This window comes from Sinocyclocheilus rhinocerous, unplaced genomic scaffold (genome assembly GCF_001515625.1).
Source record: "Sinocyclocheilus rhinocerous isolate Xijiao unplaced genomic scaffold, SAMN03320098_v1.1 scaffold387, whole genome shotgun sequence".
NCBI lineage: Eukaryota > Metazoa > Chordata > Actinopteri > Cypriniformes > Cyprinidae > Sinocyclocheilus > Sinocyclocheilus rhinocerous.
Window position 1 is genome coordinate 2394161 of NW_015651557.1, and position 26746 is coordinate 2420906.

The 26746-nt window shown below is 37.7% G+C and overlaps 1 protein-coding gene across 5 annotated transcripts in view; it reads right to left on the reverse strand.

The window, feature by feature from the left end:
* Positions 1-5689: 5689 nt before the first annotated feature.
* dacha (dachshund a) overlaps positions 5690-26746 on the reverse strand; it is a 159068-nt gene continuing 138011 nt past the window's right edge. For 3 of the 5 annotated variants that reach the window (XM_016518651.1, XM_016518647.1, XM_016518645.1), the window contains 6 exons: positions 26199-26334; positions 25868-25942; positions 11670-11815; positions 10295-10442; positions 8999-9145; positions 5690-5925 (listed from right to left, as the gene is read on the reverse strand). In XM_016518651.1, the coding sequence (XP_016374137.1) occupies positions 5768-5925; positions 8999-9145; positions 10295-10442; positions 11670-11815; positions 25868-25942; positions 26199-26334 (810 nt within the window). In that variant the 3' untranslated portion in view covers positions 5690-5767. Of the gene's footprint in view, positions 5926-8998; positions 9146-10294; positions 10452-11669; positions 11816-25867; positions 25943-26198; positions 26335-26746 lie in introns of all 5 variants that reach the window. The other 2 variants (XM_016518648.1, XM_016518646.1) reach the window with 1 other exon arrangement.

Genomic DNA, 26746 nt, shown 5'->3' on the forward strand with positions numbered 1-26746 from the left:
TATTTTTTTTTTTAAATCAATAAATGCTTTTTTGGAAAGTAATTAATACTTTCATTCAGCAACAATGAATTAAATGGATCAAAAGTGACATTAAACACTTTTACAGTGGCCCAAAGATTTTGAACATTCTATTAGTCAAAGAATCCTGAAAAAAAAATCGTTTCCACAAAAATATTAAGCAGCACATTTTTCAACATTGATAATAATAATAATAAGTGTTTCTTGAGCAGCAAATCAGCATATTAGAATGATTTCTGAAGATCAAGACTGGCATAATGATGCTGTAAATTCAGCTTTTAATCACAGGAAAAAACTGATTTTAAAATATATTCAAATTGAAAACCCTTATTTTAAATTGTAATAAAAAAAAAAATGCAGTACTTGATTATATGTTAATTTGTATTAATTTATACATATACAATTATTTATATAAAATATTCATCAGATTTTAGAGCTTTAACTATCAATTATATAATATGAAAACGAGGCATAATATGATTTTGAACACAACAGTGTTCAAATTAATATTCCACCACCCCCAAGAGAATCACAAGACTTCGTAATTCAAGAATCATAATTAAAAAAGGAACAGAAACAAAGACATTAATGTCTTCCAACATCAAAACTTAGCAAGTTTAGAGAATGAATCATGTTTGCGGTGGCCGTAAAGCACTAGATCAGAGAGAAACAGCTGGTGGTTGAGGGGCAGGAGTGCTGCAGATGCATGTTAATCGGAGAGCTCGCAGCGCACCGTCACACAGGAAGCAGTTCATTAGGACTCGAGTGCTTTTACATGTTCAACATGCTCGTTTCTGCAAGCACCAACAGATGAGCTAATATGTATGCAGGATGTAAATAAAACGGCACTCAAGGTACATGCTACGGAGAGAGCGTAAGTGAGGAGAGCTGGACATTAAACTGAGTGTGTTTATGTCCCTGCGCATAATCTATAGGTCACCCCAAATCTGTTTGCTTTGAAAGCGGACATGGAAAAATTACATTCTAGACGCCCAGGGGTAATGTAAAAAAGTCATGTTGATTGGTGATGCTTTTCACTAATTGGCCATCCTTGACTGTATTTTGATATAATTTCTTGAATTGGTATATATTTATTGGTGTAAAATTACATTTGAATTATTGTATTTTATTAATATGTTAAAAAATGATCAAATTATAATAATTAATAGCTACATTTAATTGCCCAGAAATGATCACATCTACCTATAGGAATACGACACCTATCGCGGCATTCCTATATAAGCTCTATTCAGTATTATTCAGCAGCTTTTCAGCTTGCTCAGGAGCAAATTACCCTCCTCCATCCCCAGCTCCTCCTTTCGCCACAGTCAGGACTTGGCTTTCTGATATTCCTTGCTAATCAGACTCCTTTATCGTGAATAAAGTGTTACACTTAAATATCATTAAGTACATTAATGATATCTGCCTTGTTCTGTTCTGTTAACCCTAGGGGGGTTATTATTGCTGCTCTCCCTGCTCATTCATGACAGGCTGCATGGATGGGCAGGGAGGTTTTTGCCCAGAACAGAACCATACCGCCAAACCAAACTTTATGCTAAGTATCTATCATTTTGACGATAGTGGTCCTGACAGAAATTAAAATAAAAAATGCTCTTTCTCACATTTTGTTAGTGCATGATCTTACCCCAATTAGAAAAATTCAAAATTTTGTCAAAATGGTTGCAACCTAAAACAGCTAATATTTTAACTTCCAGAGCTTTTCAGCAAATGATCCATGAAAAAAAAAAAAACTACTTAACCTTCAGAAGTGTTTGACTCAAGAATTTCAGGCCTCTCTTTGTGGAAAGTGCCTCATTTTCTGATAAACTGTCTGTGAACTGAAATGCTTTCTCATTCAACCCTTTTTTTGTTTGTAAACATACACAGAACATGATTAAATGTGCCATATTAAACACTACATGTGACATTCATACTATACATGAACCATTTGAAATGTATGAATGCCACACTGAGGCCTGCTGGTGCTGAAAGGAGGGAGAGATGCTAGAGGAGATAAATAGAGGGCGGGTATTTCACTTGCTCTGAAATATGAGTTATGAGTAATATCTTGAAGTGCAATTAATTGAGTCCTATGGCTGACAGCAGACTATATCTGCCATGATGAAGCTGCACCCAGGAGACACCGGAGCAAATAGTTCATACACTTAATACAGAGACCTGACAGAGCAGGACACTATCTGTTTTGTTAAGCAGGAGGTGGGCCAAAATACCAGTATTCAATGCATCAAGATTAATTTCTCTTTTGTGAATATCAGTGTTTTGACCATGTCACATACTCTAACTAAACAAATTTAAAAAAAATTATTTTGGATTTTATAACCTCATAATAAATAACACAGGGCAAGTTTAAAATTAAATTAGCAACATTTTGCTCATTCTTTTATATTTTATAACCTTATATTAATTGTAAAAATATTTTGACATAACATAAATCTGGTCACACACAGAGCAATTTTAAAATTAAATTTGCAACAATTATTTCATGTATTTTTTTAATTATTCATTCAATTAACGATAAAATACAAAATTGAATTCTCTCCAATGTGCTGTAAAATTCAACAAAAAGTAAAATCACAGAATTTCATGTAAATGAATGAATAAATAAATGCACATTAATGTATATTAAATATTGTATACAAGGAGACTATCAATAAAATAATATTTGCTATTGGCAATTTTCATTTTCATATTCACATTTTATTCATCAATTTGATCAATTTGTAGCCCTATCAGAAAGCATCCAAGTTATATTCAAAGGCAACCATTTATACATCACACTCTCCTCCTTACATTGGTATTTCAGTAAATAACTGTTGCCAGCGATGAGGTCAACCCTATGAATCTTTGGCTCTTTTGCCCCACATGTAGGATACTGTAAATAGATGGATGGGGATGTGAGGGTGGTCCTCCTCTGGGACCTTCTCCACAACACACGGCTCCCCTCCATATAACCCCGGACTCATTTATTCCCGAAACGCAAACACCACTTCCTCTTCCTTGATTATTCATCCTCGTTATATCACAGCATGATACCAATTAATAGGTTGAAAACTTCTAGATTTGAATGGTGTGCTGAAGTATACGGAATTCCATACGGTATCTGTACATTTTCAGCGTTGATTGTTGGAACGTGTGCGGAATTCTCCGGAATGAGTGTGACTGCAACGTTTTGAGTTCGGTTTGCTCTTAATCTCGGATCTTAATTACATTTTCACCTCGCCTCTCTCTCTCTCTCCCACCACTCCACGCTTCTCTTAATCGGCTTGTAAAATGATGTCACCTTCTTTTGTGTTCAGCAGTTTTCTGTTAGCGCCACTTGTCTTGATTAATCAGAAAAGGCACGGGTCATCGTAATGGCCCAACACAGGGGTGGAACCTGAGAAAGCGCAAAAAGCTTTTAGCCCGACGAGTGGGATCTCGGCAAGGACAATCAAACCTAATGAAATCAGCTGTCACTGCTAAGCTTGCAAAACTGTGAAGTCCGACTTGGGAGAGAAGCCCTAAACTGAATTATCAACTGTAACTGTATTGAACTTGTTTTTCCCCTTTAGTGAGGTATTAAAATGTAATGCAAAGCTGTTTTTTCCATTGTAGGGCGCAGTCAAAGTACTGTGTCAGAGCGAATGCAGTCCCGTAGCAGAGAGACTAGTTTGCACCTCATATTAGCCTCTGCGTTATAGGGGAAAGGTCTGATCTTCACGTTTCCTGGTTCTGCTCGTTGCTCTAAAGGTCAGGGGCATTGTGACGGAGCTCGAAAACTAATCCCCTGCTGTTATGCTCACATTAGTGACGCCTCATCTCAAGTCACTGACTACATTCCACAGGCCTCCAGAGTGCCACTAAAATGGTCGCAAATGAAATTTTTAAGTTTTTCAGAATTAACTGGGAACTGTTATTTGTCATTTAAAGATACATAAAACTTCATTGTAATAAATGCTATTCATAAAAATAAAAAAAATCACAATCATTGTTAAGCATAGTGAGGTCTGACTGTAATCTTGCACAGAGCCCCTAAAGGTACATGATGGAGAAAAAATATATATTTCAATACGTTTGCGTACTCCAGCAAAACTTTACATTCATGGGGAATTTTTTTGCATTCCCCGATAAAAATTTTTTTTGCAAATGTTTTGTGTTCCCTTGAGAAACAAACGTGAGGCTTCTTGGGGAACTCTAAAATTTGTGAGTGAACACAAAGCATGGAAATATAATTTTTCCTCCCATCTCATCTTTATTTCCATCTCCATGTCTCTTTAGGGCCTCCATAATGTTGAATCCATTGCAAGGGAAACTTTGGGAGTAATATGGATAACATGTTAGAACCATCAACACAATTTTTTCCCCCTCCAAACAGCCAGAAATATTCTTACAAAACAAAGTGACCTTTATATGACACAGATCAGGATTACTAGTGACAGCATGGGAACTAAAATGCTTCTGATCAACCAATTCTATAATTTGTGATAACTAAAAAAGCTATTGGGTCCTAAAATTTTTTATTTTAGGAGCCAATGGCTCCCTAGTCAATTTTTAGGCCTGAATGAAATCCTGTACGATTTCAAGATAAGTGCTTCTCAACTAGTGGGTCGCAACCCAACTTTTCAGATTTGTTTCGGGATTGTTACTTTTTTTCAATAAGCAAATGTGATCGTATATGATCATCACTTAAAGGCAGAGTAAGTGATTTCTGGTAGCCAATGTTGATATTTGAAATCACCAAAACAAACACGCCCCTACCCCAAAAGGGTCTTGCCCCTATTTTGATAGCTCCGCCCCACATATACTTGAAAACCAACTCAAAAGTCGTGAGTTACTTGATGTCTCACAAGATTTGACAACAGCATGCTCTATTCTGTCTCCAGATGTCGGCCTACAAAATAACAATTGTGTTTCTCAGTCTGGTCTAAGGCTGCGTGTCTTTGATCTACAGGTTTTGCAGATCTGACCTGGAGTTGAAAGTTACAGACTTTGAAACATGAGATGTGCAACAGATTTAGGGTGAAGTTATGTCTGATTCAACCCGAGAAACCTGCCGATGACCCCTTTACACTGCGAATGAACCTTGGTGCCGCCCCAAAGAAGAAAAAAAAACTGGCGATATCTACTCTGCAAACGCTTCAGCAGTGCTCCGTTACAGCGCAGCTGTCAAAGCCGGAAGAAAAATAGACGTCTCTTTATTTCCAGACTGTGAAATTGGCTATATAGTGGAAAAAAAACATTCCGCTCATTTTCAGCGGAGCACTTTGCCGCCCATTTCCACTGCATCTTCTGTAAACATATGTATTTATTCACCTTCCCCCAGCCCCACATTTCAATGTGATGTACGGCAGTGGGTCTTTAATTCGCCGTCAGACGTGTTGATAATAGGTCCCATTTATCAAACACAACTTTTGGCCAGATTTGGGAGGCTAGCTTGGAGGGAAGGGGGAAAGACAGATGGAACAGGGATGAGAATGAAACTGTATGAGTGTGTGCAGAAGAGCTGTAAAGCGCAAATAGATCTCGGGGAACGGAGGCGTGAAAGGCACATGAAAACATCAGTTTGTAATCTCGCTCCCGAAAGAGTTGGACATCTTCAAAGGGACCCAATGAGATGCAAGGCAAGTACAGGGATTTACTCTGGTAGTTTTGCTGGGGTTTGGCCCCAGGAGAGAGGGGGGCCTCTGGACCATATGTACAGCACATGGCTGGTTGCATCTTCTCAACTGCAGCCATTTTTACCTTTCATTCAAATACAGACTATTGACCATACGTATGATGTCAGGTCTTTATTTCGAGTTTTGTAGTTACACATGTAGTTTACATACAGTAAATTATTACCTTGTACAGCTGAGTTCTCCTGCTGGCTGCCATTATGTTCAGACTTCACCTCTGGTATCACTGCCTCTACAATCAAATATGTCACACAATTAGACCTCTCGGTACATTATCAGTAAAGCATGCCATTGGTACCTCTGTCTCAAATAAATATATTTACACATTTTTAATAATATTGTCACATTTTACAACCTGAACTACATCGACCTCACTGAGGGTTTTCTGGGATCCTCTCAAGGGAAATTAAAAACAAAAAGAGGTGGAGAAAGTTTCATTAAAATGACACATTCAAAACTTTGGGGGCAGTAAGTGTTTTTTGTTGTTGTTTTTTTTTAAGAAATAATTATTTTATTCAGCATTTAAACTTTTTGCATTAAACTCTTTACTATTTCAAATAAATGTTGTTATTTTGAACTTCCTATTCATTAAAGCATCCTAAAAAATAAACATATTAAGTGCATATTAAAAACAAAAATATTAAGTGGCACAATTGTTTTCAATATTGATGATAATCAGAAATATTTTGACCAATGTCTTGAGCAGAATGATTATATTATATTAGAATGATTTCTCCACTGAAGACTGGAGTAATGATGCTGAAAATGATTTGCATTACAGGAATAAATTACATTTTAAAACGAGTTAACATAGAAAGCAGTTATTTTAAATTGTAATAAACTTAATATTACAGTACAATATTACTGTTTTTATGTTATATTTAATCAAATAAATGCAGCCTTGCTGACCCAAACTTTTGAACAGTAGTTAGTATTATTACACATTAAAAAAAGGGTTTTTTTTATTAGTTTTTTTTATTTTATTCATGTTGTCTGCCTAGCTCACTTGAGTTGAACTGCACTTGGAAAATCTCCACAACAAAGGCTGTGTTGCACAGATAAACAAAAGGAAGTAGCTTTATCTGAGGAGAGATGTGACGTAACAGCAGACCTTCACAATATGGATCTTTTTCTAGCATTCCCCTCAGATGAAAGGCAAAAACAAAGTGCATTTCTCATAATGAATTCGCGTCTAATCAGGCTTGGCCTAATAATTGCTCCAGCACTCATGAAAATACTTGCAGATGTCTTGCAAATGTACCTGTCCCCCCCCCTTCAAATTCTGCTTCTGTTAAGATATTCACAATTAAACAAGTGTAATCAAAACAACAGCAAGCGATTAGGAAAATGGTTTGGCCTTGATAAGTGTGTGTATTTAGAGCGTTTATGATAAACATCAGACTCCATTTCCTCAGCTGAGATTATGATGCTAATGCACTGCTAATAGTTATGACCTAGATGGAAATACCAATATCAGCACCGACTAAAAAAATATGAGAATGAACAGAAGGTTGAACGAAATTCTAATGGACAAACTGAGGGAAGTTCTGAACAAGCAGATCTTTAAAGATACTGTGAGAGAGTATCACAGGATAGACTGTAAAGAGAAACTGTGTATGTACATGTCCAAACGATGCGCAATGTGACCAGTTTCCAATGTTACGTCAATGAAAGTAAAAATGCACCACAATGCAACACAATCTTAAATATAATACATGTTATATTTGGCTGGGAAAGCGTAAAATCCACTGCCCACATTTTCCGTATTCTTGATGTATTTTCCAATTAATTTCTTCACACATATTATCCTCAAAGAAACTATTATAAGCCTTGAACCAAATCAAAAAGTGAAGAGAATCTCAATACTCTTTGATTTGAGCCAGAAATTTGGTATAAGAACATCTGAAAAAGAGAATGCTGGAAAACCATCTTTCCTGTTGGATAAATTCTCATCCCATAAAGCATTGTGAACTGATTCGAATCACAAACAACTGTACAATATTAAACCACTGAATGGAAGTCATTAATTAAATACAATATATTTGACGTTTACTTCAAAATATGCATATATGTGACCCTGGAGCACAAAAGCATTTAATCTCAATTTTGTATTTTTGTATAAATCACATATCACACGTAAGTGTGGGGAAATTTAATTGAAATTGGAAATGCATCATGGGAGTGGATGTCACTGCTAAGCATGGTGCTCATTTCCAGTGACTTCTCTGATTGGTGGAGCCTCTCTTCAAGGTTATGTGTAGTATGGATATTTCTGCTGGAGTTCAACAATTACGCAAGTGGTTTTAGCTTCTATGGAATCAAATATCATAAGCTGCTTTTCCACCATTGGGCCAAACGTTTCTCGTTGCTAAACCATTCTGTTCTGTGCCAATCCAGTTCAGTCGGCATGAGTATGGTTTTGTTTTTCACTGTGGAGCTGATAACGGAGCTTGTAATACAAATGCATCAATTGTTGCTATGGTAATGCAAGTGCTTACATACAGTATCAGACATGAATAGCGACTGTGTTATGGAAGATGATCAAATATTTCTGTTTACTTCGCTCAAGTAGTGCGCTTGGCCAGCTACAGAGATGAACTAGTAGCCAGACAACAGGCAATGGACCAATCCTGAGTGGCGATGTCACTACACCATTTCTGTTAGCTATCCGTGCTGAGAATTTCAGGCTGACAACTGTACCGAGCTCAAATGGAAACGCTACTGGCGATCTCATAATTTTGGACCAATGAGATTTCATTGTGGGCTTGTCATTTATTGCTTATTGCATCACATCTGCTTGGTTGGCTTGTCCCAATACCACACTTGCGGTCTTGGCCACTTGTAGGTGCATAAGACTGTTCCTGGTCTCATAAATGCCAAAGCTCAGTGTCTTTAACACACACTAAAATCTCTAAGTTTGCATCAAAGTGGTATTTGCAGCTCTGTGTATCTCATCATTCATCATATTAAGAACTCGAAACGCTAAAATTTAAGGCACATTTTATTGGTGCAGAGAGGTGTATGTGTATTTTGTAAAATGTTAGCAACTGCTTTTTATCTTTTAATTAGAAGCACCACATTTGCTTTATTGTAAGTGCAAAGTATTGAAAATCAAAATGTGTAAGTAAACTTTAGTAGGACTTAACACTATGATGTGTGTCCCATCTGGTGATCAAAAGTTCTGCGCACACTTGAACACTTGGGCCAAATACAGGAAATGTGTCTTGTGAGTAGACAAGTGGTCAAATGAAAAGTGTGGGTATTGGGACAGGCCCAGTGCTGTGTGTGTCCGAGCAGAGCCCCACCGTTGAGACTCATGCGGAGACTCTCAGGAGATGTGGCCTGTTTGAGCGCCTGTTCCACCTGCTCTCTCCTCTTGGACTCAAACTCCAGAGCCTCCTGCAGTTTCCTCTTCGACTTCTTTTCCTTCTTCAGACGCTTCTGAATAGTGGCTGAGGGCGAGAAGAAAGACGTTTGAACAAACATTCAAACGTAAAACACTTCTCTCCTTCAGCATGGTGTCTGAAAACACAAGGAGACGCCAGCGCAGTCTCACGTTCACACATTAGAGACTTGAAAGTGCTCATTAGCACTAGCAAAACAAAAACATATGGTGCGCTACGTGCAACAGCTTTCAAAAAGGATATGTAAAATTGCTAGGTTTTTTAGACGCTCGGATTAATAAACTTTACGGAAATGTGGCCTAGTTAGTGGTGTTTGCTAGGGCATCGCTACTACTATTACTCGTATTCAGGGTTCAGAGACTGTAAGAATAAACAATCGTTATAGCACTACTAATAAAATAATAAATTCAACCTAACAATGTGCATTTATGGGCCAACACAACAGCTGTACACACCTAACGCCAACACATCGTGTTCACACAGCACAATGTTTTCTCTGAATATGTGCAAACATAATCAACTCTGTGTATATGTGGATTCACAGCAATTAACGGCCTTTTGAAACACTCGGGAGTCTGGCAGAAGACCTTAAAACAAGCTCCCGGCGTGTTCGCTCGCTTGCAGTGTTAAATGTATGTCCCTTCCTCCTCACACCTCTAATTACTTGCCTTTGATTGGCCAAATCATCCACCATATAACAGTGCGCAATAAAAGAACATGAAATGCTGTAACAGCCATGGCTAATAAATTATTGAGGTGTTTGTACATATTGTTAGAGTTGTTATCCAGCTGAATAATTGGCTTAATTTCTTGGCGCAAACGGCAGGAGTTGAATTGGCAGTAAATCCACTAGTGACACGGTTTGGTTGCGATGTAGGGAGGGAATTGGCGGCGCACACTCTGAGGTTTTTCTGAGTGTTCGTCATGCGTTAATGTGTTTACTAAAAAATATAATAAATGAGGACTGGAAGGGTTCATACACATTATGACCAAAGAATTTCCATCACTTTTCCAGTAATTTGTGATTACTGGATAAGGCTTAATTTAAAATCATTTAAAAAGGTAACACACTATTTCTAAAGGTATTAATAAATCACCACACACACATCAACTGTGAACCTAAAATATGACTATTATAAAAGCAAGTTCAATTCTGATCCACCGTAACGTCCTTTAGGTTTAATCGTGTGTACATACCTCGGCTGTGCAGTTCAGAGGTGAGTTGTCTCTCCAGACTCTCTCTCATCTCTCTTTCTCTGTACAGCTCCATCTTTAACTCCTTGCGTTCCTGTTGCACTTGTTTGTCCTGCACGCGGGCATTATCCACGGCCACCTTCAGCAGACCCTGAGCCGCCAACACAACACAAGACACACTCGATTTTAATACACAAATAAACATCCACAGTTACTGTATGCAACATGCATATACTTTAAAGTACTGCTTCTTAACCAGGAGGCCAGGGTCCACTAGGGGTCCTAAGCAAACCTCTACTTAAAATTACGTAAACTAATATTATGATTATATATTATTTATTACTATTATTACTATTACTATAATTAATATTTATATCGGAATGAATATATTAAAACAATCTAACTTCATTAAAATGCTTTAAAAAAGGGTATGGACTGAAATTATATTTAATATTTTTTTAAGCTATTGTTTTTATTGAAGAACATACAGTTCTTGAAACGACTTGAATCATACAATGAATTGAAGTTAATCAATTACATAGCATGGGTAGTATGGGTTTCTAACATGCGTATAAATACACTGACTTACATCAGAGATTGCAGAGAGAACAGAGACTCGCGTTGCGTTTTCAGTGAATTATTCATTCCAGTGTGTTTCGCTTTTAAACACGAGCTCTGAAGAGCACGGTTGTCTCTGAATAGCGCGAGACCTTGTTGGATGTACAGACTGAATGGAATGTCAACACATCCCACCGCTGTATGGATAACCAGTATCGCTAGTAAAGTTCTGATGGATGAAGACTGCAATCAAACGTTGTTTCCACACACATTCACGATAATGTTTTGATTTGTCATGTGAGTGTTGCTGTTTAGTTATTCTGAATGGATCTGTGTACTGTAGTAGATATATGCAGTCAGCTGTCAGTTAGTTTAGGTTTTTTTTGGCATCACCATGTGGTCCTGTTCGGTATCGCAACTTGACTTCTCTAAAATGTAAAAAAGCTATTTGCTGTTGCACTGTACACACTATACAATTCAGATTTTTTTCTTTTTTTGCATTTTTTCCCTTTCATATGTGCTTATATGGGCTCATTTCATTTGGTTCCTTGGTGTCCTTTTGGAGTTTCCTTTTGGAGTCCTTTTTTGGAAAGACCTACATTTATCTTGAAAGATAAATTTACTTCGCTGAATATAGCAAATGATGACAAAATAAACATTTGAAACAAGATAAATGGTCTATGCTTAATTTCATGAAGTGTGCGATTAATCACAGAAAAAGGGTGTGATTAATTAATGAAAATTTTTAATCTATTGACAGCCCCTAATTTTTTATTGAACTATTTCTAACAAATATACATAAAACACACACTGCATGTACCTGGATGTTAGTGAGCAATGTCTCCACGGAAGAGAGGCCATCTGCAAACAGGAAGGGAGCGGGGAAGCCTGGAGGAAGAGTCTGAGTGCCCAGAGGAAGCTTCTCGAACCCTGGTTTCTGTATGGGCAAAGCTAACTGAGCCTCATCTGAGAAAACACAGAACAGAACATATGTTGTCAATAGTCATGCCAGTATTTCTAGAAAGTTAACATGTTAATGCATGTGACTATTTACATTTGTATAAGCTGTTAAATCATTTATTAATATATTTTTAAGTAATTTAATATTATTAAATTTAGCACCAGAAGTTTCTTTTTTTCTACGTAAAATAGTGGTTGGCCAATGTAGAATGTTATTGATAGCCATAAATAAATAAATAAATAAATAAAGACATATAATATAACACATGCTGCAATTACAATTATTTAATTTGACATCATTAATAAAAATTAAAATGAATCGATATTAAAAAAAAATGTAAATAAACATTTATTGTTTGGACGCTTTAGATTTACCTCTTGATTCTATAATCCTATTAATAGGTTTTTTTTCATAAATAAAGAAATTGTTAGAAACATGACTAAAAAGGTTGTAACCTACAGTAATTTGGTAAATCTATGTGCACTGGAACTCATAAGACCAAGTAGAAAGGCAAACTCTATAAAACATCTTCATATACCGTTTAATTTCTTTGTCTAACACTACATACTGTTATGCAAACATTTTATCTATCTATATATACATTTATATATCAAAATATCAGTTGACCACTACAGCAAAATCTATTGAAATTAAATTAATAGATTTTTAAAAGTAAATTGTGCCATTTCCGTGTCGCCAAGCAGAACTGAAAAGATAAAAACATGTTTTCCAAACACCCCCCCACCCATTGGTCAAACAAACAGATAGCTCCACCCCCAACCTCACCCTATTGGTTGAGCTGTTGCTGTGTCAGGCTGGTCAGGACACTCAAACACACAGAGCAAATTTTAACAGTCCCACAATTAGAAAAAAATTCAACATACAAATTGCTCACTTAGTCTCTGCGTAACAAACTGGAAAAAATAGAATAAAGTATTTTCCAGAAATGAAACACTTCACCTTTGAAGTGAGTTCCATACAGCCTACAAAATTTGTTTCACAGAGGATGAACTGGCTATAATCAAAGCGAGGGTTTACCATACACCCAGAAACCGTAACCGTGAATATCACTCAGCGGGGAGAAGATAGACCGAGTGAGCACTTCACAGTGTATTTCCGAAGAAACAGAAAGCTGCTATGTCCAAACCTCCGTATAGCAGTTAATCTCTTACTTTCAGACACACAATCCATATTTTACCCACAATCCCCATAGACAACCCCTCCCACCCACAGTGCCAGGCCGCAAACTCTAGCCCCACTGCAGCAGCAATAACAGATAGAACTGGGGCTGAATAAGAAAGAGTGTGAGCGGTCATGATTCACCCTGGCTAATCTGGCCGGGGCCTCTCTCCACGCACGTTGACACGGCCCGTCTAGGGCTCCCTACGCAAGACAAATAGGACGGCTGGGGTGGGAATTGTGATGACAGTGTATCACGGGTCACATCGATTTCCCCGCCGCGCGCTCTCCCGCGCCCCACCAGATAACCCTGCACTCCTTTCTGCCCATTGTTCATACCCCACCTGTCCCACCAACCATAAATTTTCCCCCTTCTTTCCTCGCCACCGCAAAGGGCATTAAAGAAGAGAGGAGCCGAGAGAAAGAGGGGGAGAATTCGCCCTCCTCCTCCTCTCCTTACAGCTTGACAGTGTGTGATTACGTTTTTGGCGCGGGCTGAAAGTGGCGAGCAGATGAAGGTCACGCAGATAGAGTGTGAAGAGGAAAACGCGCGAGAGCAAGAAGGATAGGGTGAGAAAAGGGGTGAGCGGAAGGGGACGCTGGAGAGAGAGGTGTGAGGTGAACTGTGAGATAAAGCTGGAGGTGAAGACTGCAGAAATGTTTAAAAGCGCACAAGGGGCTAAGCGTCTGTTTCCTACCTTCAACAGAAACATTTTAATAGTACGTTTCTGTCTTATTGTGTACGGTTCATCACTGCACATTATTCCGAAGAAAAAATGTCTTCATATTCTTTTACTAAAACATAGCTTCTTCACCTCTAAAATGGCTTTCGTTTCAAAATTTGCTTCAATATATTGTCTTTTTTGTTCCTGAACAAATCTGTCATTTCAAACTAATATTTTTTTTCCAGTGTTTTCAGTCTGAACAAGACGACTGCTGACCGATTTGCTGTGTTAATTTAACTCATCATGAGAGTTTCATTCACAACAAGGAGAGAAAGGAAGTGCATGGATTATTAATGTGTAAAAATATCTGATATATACTTGTACAATTAAATTGATGTAAAAACTTAATTGAAACCTGCTTTGCCCACTTTCTACGTGTAATTTGTTGGATATATAGTACATCCAACTTTACTTGCATTCATTACACGCAAAGCAATATGCTATATAGCAAATCTCAGCTACATGATTGTTTATATAATTGCAAAATGTAAAATTTATTATTGCACAGCTATATCTATCTATCTATCTATCTATATATTAGGGGTGCAACGGTTCACAAAATTCACGGTTCGGTTCGATATGACACAGGGGTGTCACGGTTCGGTATGTTTTCGATACAGCAAAAACAAAGAAATGCCAGACAAATTTCCTTGATTTTTACTTAAAAAAAAAAACAAACAAATTATTAAAACTAGTATCATATGATCTTAAAAATATTTTAGACTTTGGAAGGCCTTTTGACTTTTGCCGTTTATCTAAGATGATTTTGGAAGCTTTTTAACATTCGTTTCTTATTTATTTGGTTCCACCGTGTTTGCTGATTTTCAGTGTTTTATATTTAAACTGTGTAAGTTATTTGTTATTTTATATTAGGCCTATAGCATGGTGTATTTGTATTCGTTTTGTTAATAAATTAAACATTCTATGTTTAATGTAAGTGAGTTTGTCGTACTGTTTTGTTGTTGTCAATTCAATCAATTGACGCCGAAATGCCGCTAGTTTGAAAGTGAAAGTAAAATGCGCACAAGCGTTTACAAGCTATTTAAAAGCTAATAAAAGCGAGGAAAAGAGGGAAAACTCTAACGAACTACCTCACCGTCACAACCTGGAGTACATTATATTTCACACACTTTAAGCTCTTTTTCCCCCAAATGTAATAGGATTACTCCAACGAATCGTTCGGTTTGTAATGCGTACCGAACCGAAAGACTCGTACCGAACGGCTCAATACGAATACGTGTATCGTTACACCCTTAATATATATATATATATATTTATTTATTTATTTATAACAAATCTGTTAAATAGATGATTCAGTGACTCGTTTGTAATACACAGACATTTGTCACTTGTGACCACCTACTGGCAAAACAGTGTAACTTGCAGAAGGAATCAGGAAACAAATCTTGAATTGATTCAAAAGATTCAAGTCACTTGAATCAAATTCCCACCCTACATTCTGTTTTACTCAGAAATGTCACTTTACAGAAGTAAATCGGGCTTTCAACGCCGTTTTACGAACAGGTCAAATATTAGCATCATCCTCTTTGTAGTTCTTTTTTGGTGAGCGGATGATTCAAATTCAGGCTTGGGGAACTAAAAACTACACTTCCCAGGTCAATGCGGCAGTAGAAAGGGGGTTAATGGCAGCAGGCTCTTGAAAGCCCTGCCCTCCTGCTGGCCCCTGCACACCTAATTGCAAGTCCCTTTTAAACGACAGATTTATCTTGCTGCTGCGGCTGCTGATAGTGTTCACTTCAATTCATTTTATTCCATCCAGCAAAGAAGGTGGAAGAGCCCTCGGCCCATGACATTTACAAAGTGCCCCCGTTCTGTCTCCTCTCACTGTAATGTGCACGAGTAATGATACCGTGAGTGTGTGTGTGTGTGTGTTAGGCCAAGCACAATGGGATCTGTTTGTTATGCTTGTTTGATAAAAATGTCTTTTCGGTCCTAGGCAGAAGACAATACTGAATCATTTTTTGCAAATGTAAACATTTTTACAAGATGCAAGTACTGTAACACAAAAAAAAACACACCCCTGACCCACGGAACAAAACACATCCATCCACTCAACCCTACAAAACAGCACCAGCCGAGAGTACAAAGTGAATAAACAGATAAACAAATAAACTAACAAAAAGAAGGGAAGTGCTTTTTTCTTTTAACTGACCACTGCAATCAATAATTCATTTATCAGACCTTTTATTTGCTGTCCACTAAAAATAAAGACAATATGAAGTTTCTAGAAAAAGCTTTCTTGCCAGTTGCAAACAAAGAAACTCAAGCATCACCATGGCCACCAGAGAAAAGCAAAAAGAAATAGAAAGAAAAAAAAAGAAATGGGGCAAAGCTTTTTTTTCTCATTTTAATTATTACAATATTAATATATCATTAAAATTAAATATATAATAAATTAAATAACAATAAATTCCTAATTGGTTATTGGTTACTGCAATTCTTTTAAAAATGTAGTTAGTGCTTTGACTAGCCTTATCTAGGTAAAGTGTTCTCAAATGTATGAGAACCTCATCAAATTTGTAAATGCTTTCTCCTCTAACTTTCCTTCAAAAGATGCTTTTCTCTCAGCGAGTTGCTTGACATAATGTCAGCCTTCCCAGAGACGGCGGATTCTGCCCCCCGTTCCATATGGATGAACAGATGCCGGGGACAGGAACGAGAGAAAGAAGGCTATCTCCCTCAACGCCTTTAACCCCAATGTGCTTTTCTTGCCCCCACATATTTGTTAGTTTTTATTTTGTACATGTGTCGGAGGGGACGTCTCTTGAATATTCAAAGGGATCCAATTAGGGGGTAATTTAGTGTGCGTCTACGGCACAGTGTTTTTGTCAGGTACGTGTACATGATCGCACCCACACTAATATAGGTTTGTTTACACAAAGATTTACATATGAAGATCAAGGCACACAACTAATCACCATAATTTCCAGAGTAAATGTTAAAAGATGGGCAACAGCTAATTATTTGAGGTTGTTTTGAGCTGTGAGGTCCTTTTTTAACACTATATTAATAATGTAATGAAAGAAGAAATTAATGACAAGTGTATATAATGCTGCAGTCTGAGCAAAAAGTTGTAGATGCTGACTTTGTTTTGATTAAATCAGGTCAGGATGAGGGCTCGTTAGGTGTCTTAAGGTCATATTCCACCCCTAAATACAAAAATATCCTTTTAGTATCATTTAAGACTGTGTAATGATGTTAATATAATGCCAATTAAGCATATTTTCACCCTACATTTTTATTACTGTAAAATCTCTGGATGTTTTAATTATTATTATTATTATTGCAAATCCCATTACTCTAAGTTCTCATGTGATCAATGTAATTATATATACATGTAAGTGCAAATTTTAGAATTAAATAATGATGCAGTGCAATGATTTTTTTTACATGCTAATATGATGTATAAATATTTTAGGGTTTTATTTAAAACATTATTTACATTATTTTACATTTATTTGACATTTTTGTTTTTAATTTGATGCCATGCATAAATAATAAAACTTTTTTTTTTTTTTTTTTTTGCACTACTCTAATTAGCATTTGAGTGAAATATTTAAGATTCATGAAAATAATGTTAGAATCCAAATGATCTTAATGTTCCTAAAATATGCTTCATTTTCTGTGTGTCTATTCATTTTTGGATTAAATATGTGACCCTGGACCACAAAATCAGTCATAAGGGTCAATTTTTCGAAATTGAGATTTATACATCATCTGAAAGCTGAATAAATAAGTTTTCCATTGATGTATGGTTTGTTAGGATAGGTTACCACAATATTTGGTCGAGATACAACTATTTGAAAATCTGGAATCTGAGGGAGCAAAAAAATCAAAATATTGAGAAAATCGCCTTTAAAGTTGTCCAAATGAAGTTCTTAGCAATGCATATTACTAATCAAAAATTAAGTTTTGATATATTTACAGTAGGAAATTTACAAAATATCTTAATGGAACATGACCTTTACTTAATATCCTAATGTTTTTTGGCATAAAAGAAAAAGCAATAATTTTGACCCATACAATATATTTTTGGCTATTGCTACAAATATACCCCAGCAACTTAAGACTGCTTTTGTGCTCCAGGGTCACATATGACATTGTTTTGATCTGTGAACAGGTGAGATTCACTTTTCTCATTTGTCAGCTTTTACTAAACATCACAATGTGGATCACATAAGGTTGAGTGAGCACACAACACTTGTTCTGAACAGTTTGCGCCTCCTAGGAACATTTTTGGAAGGCAATTGTTAGAGGAGTTTGTATTCGTAATTAAGAGAAATCAGGATGGGGGAGGAAAATGCAGGAGAAATAACCAAAAGTAAAAACTGAGGGAAAACGGTGCGATTAAGAAAACAGGGAAAACAAGAGGAGATCAGACCTTCCCGCCGAAGCTGATGCCACACAGACATTACACACAGCATTAGCCCGCTAGAGAAAAAAGCTTGAGAGAGACAGATCGCCCCTCTGCCAGTTAGACATTTATTCCCAACAAGATGGCAGTGTTTGACAGGAGGCGCCGGGGGAGCCCTAAAGCATGGGGATCCAAACGCCTGGGTGGTATTTATAGCTGTGAGACACAGTCCAATCAGAAGCAACTCACAGAGGAGTAACACGACGGAAGAAACTCCTAGATGAACAACCCCACAGATTCACAAACATACAGAGACGCATGTTACTGGACAGTCCTCAATCTACACGATCACCTGCAATTTATATGAAAATAGAGGGTTTCATAAGGAACCTACTGTATTGTTTAAAACAGTAAAGGTGCGGTCACATCTACAGATGCTCGGCGAAATCCAGTCATTCCAACAAGAATGCACGCAAATGGGGAGTTTCACATGTCTAAAGTTGACCATGCAAATTCGACACGCTGATCAACAGAAAGCGTCTGTGTGAGCCATCCTTCATTCATCTCTATGCTATTGACAGTGGAAAAATAGAAAAAGTAGACCAATAAGTAACCACCTAAATCATTAGCAACTGCATAAATACACACTAAAAACATTCACAACACTTTAGCTTTGTGGCAGCCTATGCAACATTCACATGTTCACATCTTCAAAAATGCAAGTCTGGTTTGACGTGCTATAACAAAAATTCAACAAAGCACAAAAACGTCCTACCACTAAACCGCAAGCTATATTACCGGCACAGTAAATGGAAGTCGATACAGCGCACGAGTCACTCCCTATCACCTCTAAGAATTTCGTTCTTCAACTTCAAATAATTCTCAGGGGTTACACTTCCAAAACTTGAGGTCCACGGGGCCCTTAAATCATTAGAGCGCAGAATAACAAGCTACATTAAAACCAGGCCCCCAAAAGGAAATGCACAAAGCACTTAATGAGCTCTACCAAAGCAAAGGACCAATGTTCGTCAGTTAACCCCCTCGATACATACGTATACACAAAAAAGATGAAAGCAGGACAATAAAACCCTAGCAGTAATAGGTTGGAGGAGGAAGTGAATGAGGGGGTATTAGTGTATATTACATTTTAACAGCCATATGCAGGCTGGACCGCAGAACACGTCTGGGCTGCTCGGGAAGATAGAGGATGCTGGGAATGTAAAATGAAAGAATAGTTGGCGCAGTGAGAGCTATAAAAGTGGCACTGCATTGATCTTTGCCCTGTTTGGCTTGAATATTCTGAAACTGGAAAAGTACAGCATTTTTCAAATATAGTAGGAAAGCCAACTAGCAAGAAACAATACAGCGAGAATTGGAGAACTAGAAAATTAAACTAAATCCATTTTTCAGTTTTTGGCCAATTTTTCTCAGTTTGATCAATGGGTATAAGAGAAAGGAGATGACGGTTAAGGAAATAATATGAACTTGACTCAAACCTCCGTCTCCCAAGTAAACACTACGGCTCAATGTGTCACAAATCACTAGGCCACGGTGGCAACAAAACCGTCAGGATTTTAAGATCCACAGGCACCGACACGTTCAAACTTTCACCACAAGTGTAAAACTCCTTTTTAAAGAACGATGTAGACTAAGAACAAACAGAACTAATTTGGGCGCGTTCTCACTTAAGTCTACTGGAGACTACAGGAAAGGGCAATTTAATCGAACAAATACACCCGCAAATAAACAGGAAAGTAAACAAACTAGAAAAGAGGCCAGGCTGCGTTTTCCTGACACTCCAGCCCTGCGCCTAATGAATATGTGTACATGAAATGAGCCTTAATGAGCGCTTCCTTCTCCCCCAATTAGCGTGTGAAGAGCGGTAGGTGGAATATTAAATGAGAGGAATACTAGGTCAACACCGCAGCCCTTAACCTGCGCACATGAAGAATGGACCTGCGAGATAAACGCGTCTCAAGGGATGATGAAGAGACCCCTAGAAAGTTTCTCTCATGCAGTCCGAAGTTCTTTAATTTTTTTATTTAGAAATGTGAACTCATTTGTAACTTTCTCTATTTTTACAGAAAGATCGGAATATGATTTGAAATACCACATGAAATGAAAAGGCCTTTAGCGTATGAGGCTAATATGTAAATGCTATATGTATGTCTGTATAAAAGTTGATTCTTACAAGTATGCTAGCATATAAAGTAGCTTCTGGTACTCAAATCTTGTTTTCAGGGCTGTATACTATTTTTATTCCCCACAGTACAATGTCAACTACAGAAGAGAATATCCTCTTCCTCTGATACCAACCGCCAACGACTAGCATTAGAATCTAGCTATGTTAGAAGAAGCTCATTTTACTTTGCAAGGCTGTACTTGTGTACTTTTTACATACTTATACTGAACATATTCAAATGTAGCACCTGCTAAACTGTATGCGATTTCAGATGCAGCTACTTTTCTCAGGTAGCCTTTGGTTTGCAAGCTAACAGTTTAGCTTATAGCTTAGCATAATGCTAAGTGGTTAAAAAGCCAATCTGATTATAAAACAGATAGTTCCGGTCCTTGATTCTGATTGGTTGAGCCGTGTTTCGAAGCTGTTGTAAATTACACTACAAACATACACCTTTGTTTACTCCTGTGTGTTGCTCGGCAACCACTTTGTTGGAATCACAACCATTTCTGAGGAACTACATTGTTTGACAGAAAGATCGGAATATGATTTGAAATACCACATGAAATGAAAAGGCCTTTAGCGTATGAGGCTAATATGTAAATGCTATATGTATGTCTGTATGCAAGTAAATGCTAGCATACAAGTATGCTAGCATATAAAGTAGCTTCTGGTACTCAAATCTTGTTTTCAGGGCTGTATACTATTTTTATTCCCCACAGTACAATGTCAACTACAGAAGAGAATATCCTCTTCCTCTGATACCAACCGCCAACGACTAGCATTAGAATCTAGCTATGTTAGAAGAAGCTCAATTTTTATGTATATGATGTAGAGTTAGACCTGTGCATGTCTATATGTTCATGGCTTTGCTTTCTCTGTAAACTGGTAATTGGCATTATTTAATTCTGGCTCGTGTATTGTTTTCTTTTATCGGTACGACTATCTCTGTCTGCCTCGGGGCAACTTTACTTCGGATGCGATAGTGACACCGCACAGGAGAGCGTGCAAGCCTGAGAGACAAAAACCTGTTCCAACTCTTCCCTCAGAACCAGAGCAGAACACAAGCACCTGTCCTCACCCTTCTCCTCCTCTCTGCCTTCATCTGTGTGTGTGTGCGCGGGAGAGAGGAGGAGATAGAGCGCACATCATTTATCACTTGTGTTCTCGTCCAAAAATGTCGCTTTTGTGGGGTGACTTTCAACCGCGCTAACCTTGCCCCAAATTGCTAACTGTAACAGTTTACTTTTTCTTTCCAACGTGTCATTGATTTTCCTCGCCTAATATCCATTCCTCGTCATTAACACAAAGAGAAACGCTGCGCGCCACGAGCAGACCCTCAAACCCTCCAGCCGGAGAGCTCTCGAGGGCCGCTGGGGCCCCGCAAAGGGTCTTGGTTTAATTAAACCATCACAAACGCGCTTAGAACAGCAATCAACCTAATGATCAAAAAGGGTCTTCAAAGCCCATGGATGGTCCCCTTTGCACATATCTGAAGGAGGAGCTTGCGAATAAACAAACAAAAATGAAGATTAAAAATACGAGGCTCGAAAAGCCAAGCGCTTGCCGTTTGAGGCCTGATCCCTGACTTGGAACGAGGTAAAGCGATCGTTTCGTTTGTTGTGACTTATTTACCAGCACGCTTATCTCAAAGGGTGAAACAATGGCGCACATTTCTATCAGAAATCATTACAGGCCATTTCAAATCATTTCCGCGCAGCTAATTTCATAATAGCGGAGGGAAACATTGATTGTAACCAGATGCTACATATCTACTCTGTGGAAAACTGGACAGAGCAATTACGGAGCGCAAGTCTCGGCCTACCCATGCTTCTTCTCGCACACACAAACGTACACTAAGTGCTTCTATAGCCAAAGTGCTTCACATCAGCTCAAGCCAAATACATTAGCACACTATCATACAACACGTATAGACTTGACACTGGACTAGACTTTATGTGTACAATGAAGTGATTTTACAAACAAACACCAATGAGAAACACACTGGTACCTGCATAGCATACTGTCAGGTCTGTTATGTTTGTTGGTGAATTAGTCAAATTTAAATCCAGATTATGGACTTATATTTCATCCTAATCAAGGTGTAAATTAAACATTCTAGCCAACAAGAAGTCAAATTACTAACACTTTCTTAGTTTGAATGGCTCTAAATTGTCCTCCTAAACATTAGCCTCTCAGCTCTGGTCGCTTGGTTTCTGCTCACAAAATAATTTGGGATTCAGTTAACAATAATAATAGGCCATATCTAATGTCACTGATGTGTGGAAAAACATTCCGTTTCGCATTCCCGCTGCATGGCTTGGTCACACTTTTCTCAAAGGCCTGTGAGAGTCAGTGGCCTGATTGTAAGATTGATGTTAGTGTGTGCTAAATGCTTCGCACGTGAACCAAAACCACACAGAATAATATCAGAATTTCCTTTTGCTCTTTAATGGAAGAAAGGAGAGACCCTGCCTGCAGTGAGAGCAGCTCCTGTTGGCATTCAACCAGCCCTGAGTGAAAGAGAGGAAGAGAGGTAAAGAGAACGAGTGATTTATGGAGAGCTAGAGAGGGGGTTCACTCGCTAAAGTCCCATTGAAACACAGTGCTCCTGGCCCCGGGCTTCACCATTCATCACCACGTACCACCACGTCACTTTGTTTATCCTCACCGACACACACACACAGGCCAAACAGTGTTTAAAATTCAATGGCCCTTTCGTGAGGACTCGGGAAAATGGGCCCCGAGTAATCTACGTTTGTGAGTCCCTGATCTTTTTAACTTTAGGTTGTTAACTTTAGATTTGAGGTTGCGAAGAATTAAAAAAAAAAAATGTTCACAGACGAAATCCAGTCTTTTAAATAAAATCCATGTGTTTGGGACTTTTGCGTGAAGGCGGACGATTTGGCTGCGTGGATCAGGTTCAAGTGTTCAACAGAAAACTGATTGGTTTAAAAATGACTTGTTTGTGGGATGTGCCTCGTGTATTGTTACACTGTTGACAATAGACAATGGATCTCACCGAAATTTTGCTAATGTGACCACCATACTTTTTCTTTACTTTTACTTTTGCTACCAGAATAAAGAGATATTACGCTAAAATTTTAGGAATTAAACTGTACTTTATAAAACATTCCCTCACCATTTATTCTACAAATGGAAACCTCAAATTATGCTGCTTTTTGAAGACATACGTGTTATTATTTTTCTGAGTGACTAGACTTTCACCTGTCAGGCGATTAAAAATGTGAAAAATCCCATAGACCATATGTAGGGGCCAGAATATCATAGAGACTTCGGCCAATAAGCAACATCCTAGCAACTGCACAGCAACATCCTGGCAACCGCCCAGAACACCCAAGCATCGTGGTGGCGAGTTTTGCTCATGCAAACATCACTCACACTTTCTGCAGAAAATATAAAAATTAGCTTTTCTGATATGAGAGTTCAGCATCTTCTGTCCGTTCTGGGTCAAATATGGCATTCTAATACATTAAACTGAAAAAATGCAAAAAATAAAGATTAATAGGTACTTAGAGAAGGAAGATACAAAATGAAGGGGAAAGAATTACTGGTCAATGAAAAGACACACTAACAAGAACAGAAGAGAATTCACAGCAGCATGTAATACAATTGGACAGTACATTGCAGAAGTAAACTAGAGCAGACATATTTGATATAATCATAGCAAATCTTTACGAAGTCAATCCTCTCAGGTGTTCAGAGCGGCCCGCTGCTGTGTGTATGTAGGTTAAACTGACGCTCAGATTGGATAAAGTAGCGCAGAAGTCGTGAGTTTGGACTTTCCTGGAATGAGCGGGAGAGATTAAGAACATGTGTGAGAGTGTATGCGGTCAGTGACCTAAATTTCCTGGGTCCTGCATTCTGTTCTCAACCCTGCATTAAATGCGGCATGCTGCACTTTTAAAAACAAGAGCAGTTTGCGGTGTTCACGCATTTGTGTGTGTGTGTTTAGGGTGGATTCTTTTCCAGATGCATTAATAAAATATGGTCGGAGGCCAGGTGCACACTGAATCTCTTTAAGAGAGCCTCGGGGCATCTTCGCATCGTCTCCTCCCAGCAGCCCCGTGTGTGATGTGCGTTAGGGGCCGCCACCTGCTGTACCAACACACACAAGTTACACTCCAGAAACGGTGCCCACACACACCACAACATTCGAGATTTTCACACACACACCTGCGTATCATTGCGTCATAGAAAAAGAAAAAAACATTTTCTTATAATGATGTATTACGCACTTAGCTGCTCTAACAGCTCTCTTACACTCATCTACTCACACAGGCCGTAAATATGAACTTCATACATGTTCAGTTAAGCTCCTAATTAAGTCATTAATTAAAAGAGAAGTGTTGTGACGCTGATATACTGCCAGTCTAAACCAACGGGGTCTAAATTTCACTAACGAGCATCAGTCCGCATTCAAATGTTAGGCGTGATGTCAATACACTCGTCAGTGCTAAACCGGCATCATCTAGGAGACGGCTGCGTTTACTACATTGTTCCTGAGACGATGTTGAAAACGTGCTCTACATCTCACATCTGAGTGGTGTGTCTTACACATGGGTTTTTGTATTGTTACTACAACAAAATAATAATTGTGGGATTCTTTGTTTTTACGGGCACAGGAAACTTCCGAATTTGAGATATATAAGATCAAATACATATGTATTCAGTTTCATTTTGAAAACCCACAGTTTATAAGACCACCCGAAGTGACTGTTATGTACATATGGTTTCAGTTGTTTCTATATTTTTCTGTAAATGTAGATCAAATTTAAGTAAAAAACCCATTATTGGTGAATCACGATTTGTTAGTAAAAATAAAAGCATTTTCACTTTCGATGAGGAAAGAGATATTATTTGTGACCCTGGACCACAAAAGCAGTCTTAAGTCGCTGGGGTATATTTGTAGCAATAGCCAAAAATACATTGTATGGGTCAAAATTATTGATTTTTCTTTCATGCCAAAAATCATTAGGATATTAAGTAAAGATCACGTTCCATGAAGATATTTTGTACATTTCCTACTGTAAATATATTAAAACTTAATTTTTGATTAGTAATATGCATTGCTAAGAACTTCATTTGGACAACTTTAAAGGCGATTTTCTCAATATTTTGATTTTTTTGCACCCTCAGATTCCAGATTTTCAAATAGTTGTATCTCGGTCAATTATTGTCCTATCCTAACATACACCAATGGAGCTTTCAGATAATGTATAAATCTCAATTTCGAAAAATTGACCCTTATGACTGGTTTTGTGGTCTAGGGTCACATTTGACAATGGAAATTTGCATTACACCTGGTTAGGATACAGTGTTCATTTACTGCAAAATTTCACAGGTGAAATCCAGTCATTTCAGTCGATCGGGAATTTCGCAAAAAGATGAAAAATTCCCTCCTGCAGATTTTACATGAGGTTTTTTTTTCCCACAAATTTGTTGCGTTGACTTACAAAGGGGCTTGATGCATTGCTACACTATTGACAATTAAGCTTTTTAGCAAACAAAATTAATTTTTGAATGTGACTGCACTTGTGGTGTAGACAGTGTTTTAGTGTGCTGTTGAGGAACTAACCTTTCTCTTTAAGGATTTTCTTCATATTGATGCCGGTGTCTCGTTCTGGCAGTTCTCCATCGGTTGGGTTCAAAACTGCACACATAAAGAGAAAGCATGCATCTAGTTGTCCCAGAAGTGATGTAATTCTGATAGGGATGTAATTGCCTACCATTGGGAGCAGTTTGTCATTTGTAAATCTAATATCTTTGTTTTATTATGCCTTTTTCATTCTTTTGTGGGTGGCTTAGTCTGTAGTCATTATAATTGGCTTTATAGAAAACAATCAGTCTATGAGGGGTATTAGACATATTTAAGCTAAATGTGTATAGTATTGTGTGTCTGTACTGACCCAGGCGTTCATGACTCTGTGTGTGTGGGTTTGGGGAGCTGGACACACTACTGCTGGGGTGGGAAGAGGGCTGTGATCCGGGACGAGGGGTTTCCTCCAGAGACGGAGCAGGAGACGGACTGTCCTGTACACACTCCTGACACACACACACAAAGATTCAGTTCACATATTCTTTACAAATGACTCCAACAGGCCTGCCATTTTAAATGAACAAAACTAAAACCAAAACCATAAAAAAAAAAAAAAACTGTTGCTTGAAAAAAAAAAGTAAATGTTAACTGAAATAAAATACAAAAAACTCACTTATTTTATTTCTCGTTTTGGTTTAAGATGAAGTACTAAAATAACTAATATACTAATAAACTAAAACTAATAAAAAAGTAATATCATATAGACATTTTAAAAATGCCAAAAACACAACAAAATGACTAAAACTATAAACCTATAGTGAAAACAGACAATGTAAAAATAGAATCTAATTCAAAATATTAACAGAAACTTTAATAGTATATCAATGATACTAAAATAACACTGTTATGATAATGCAA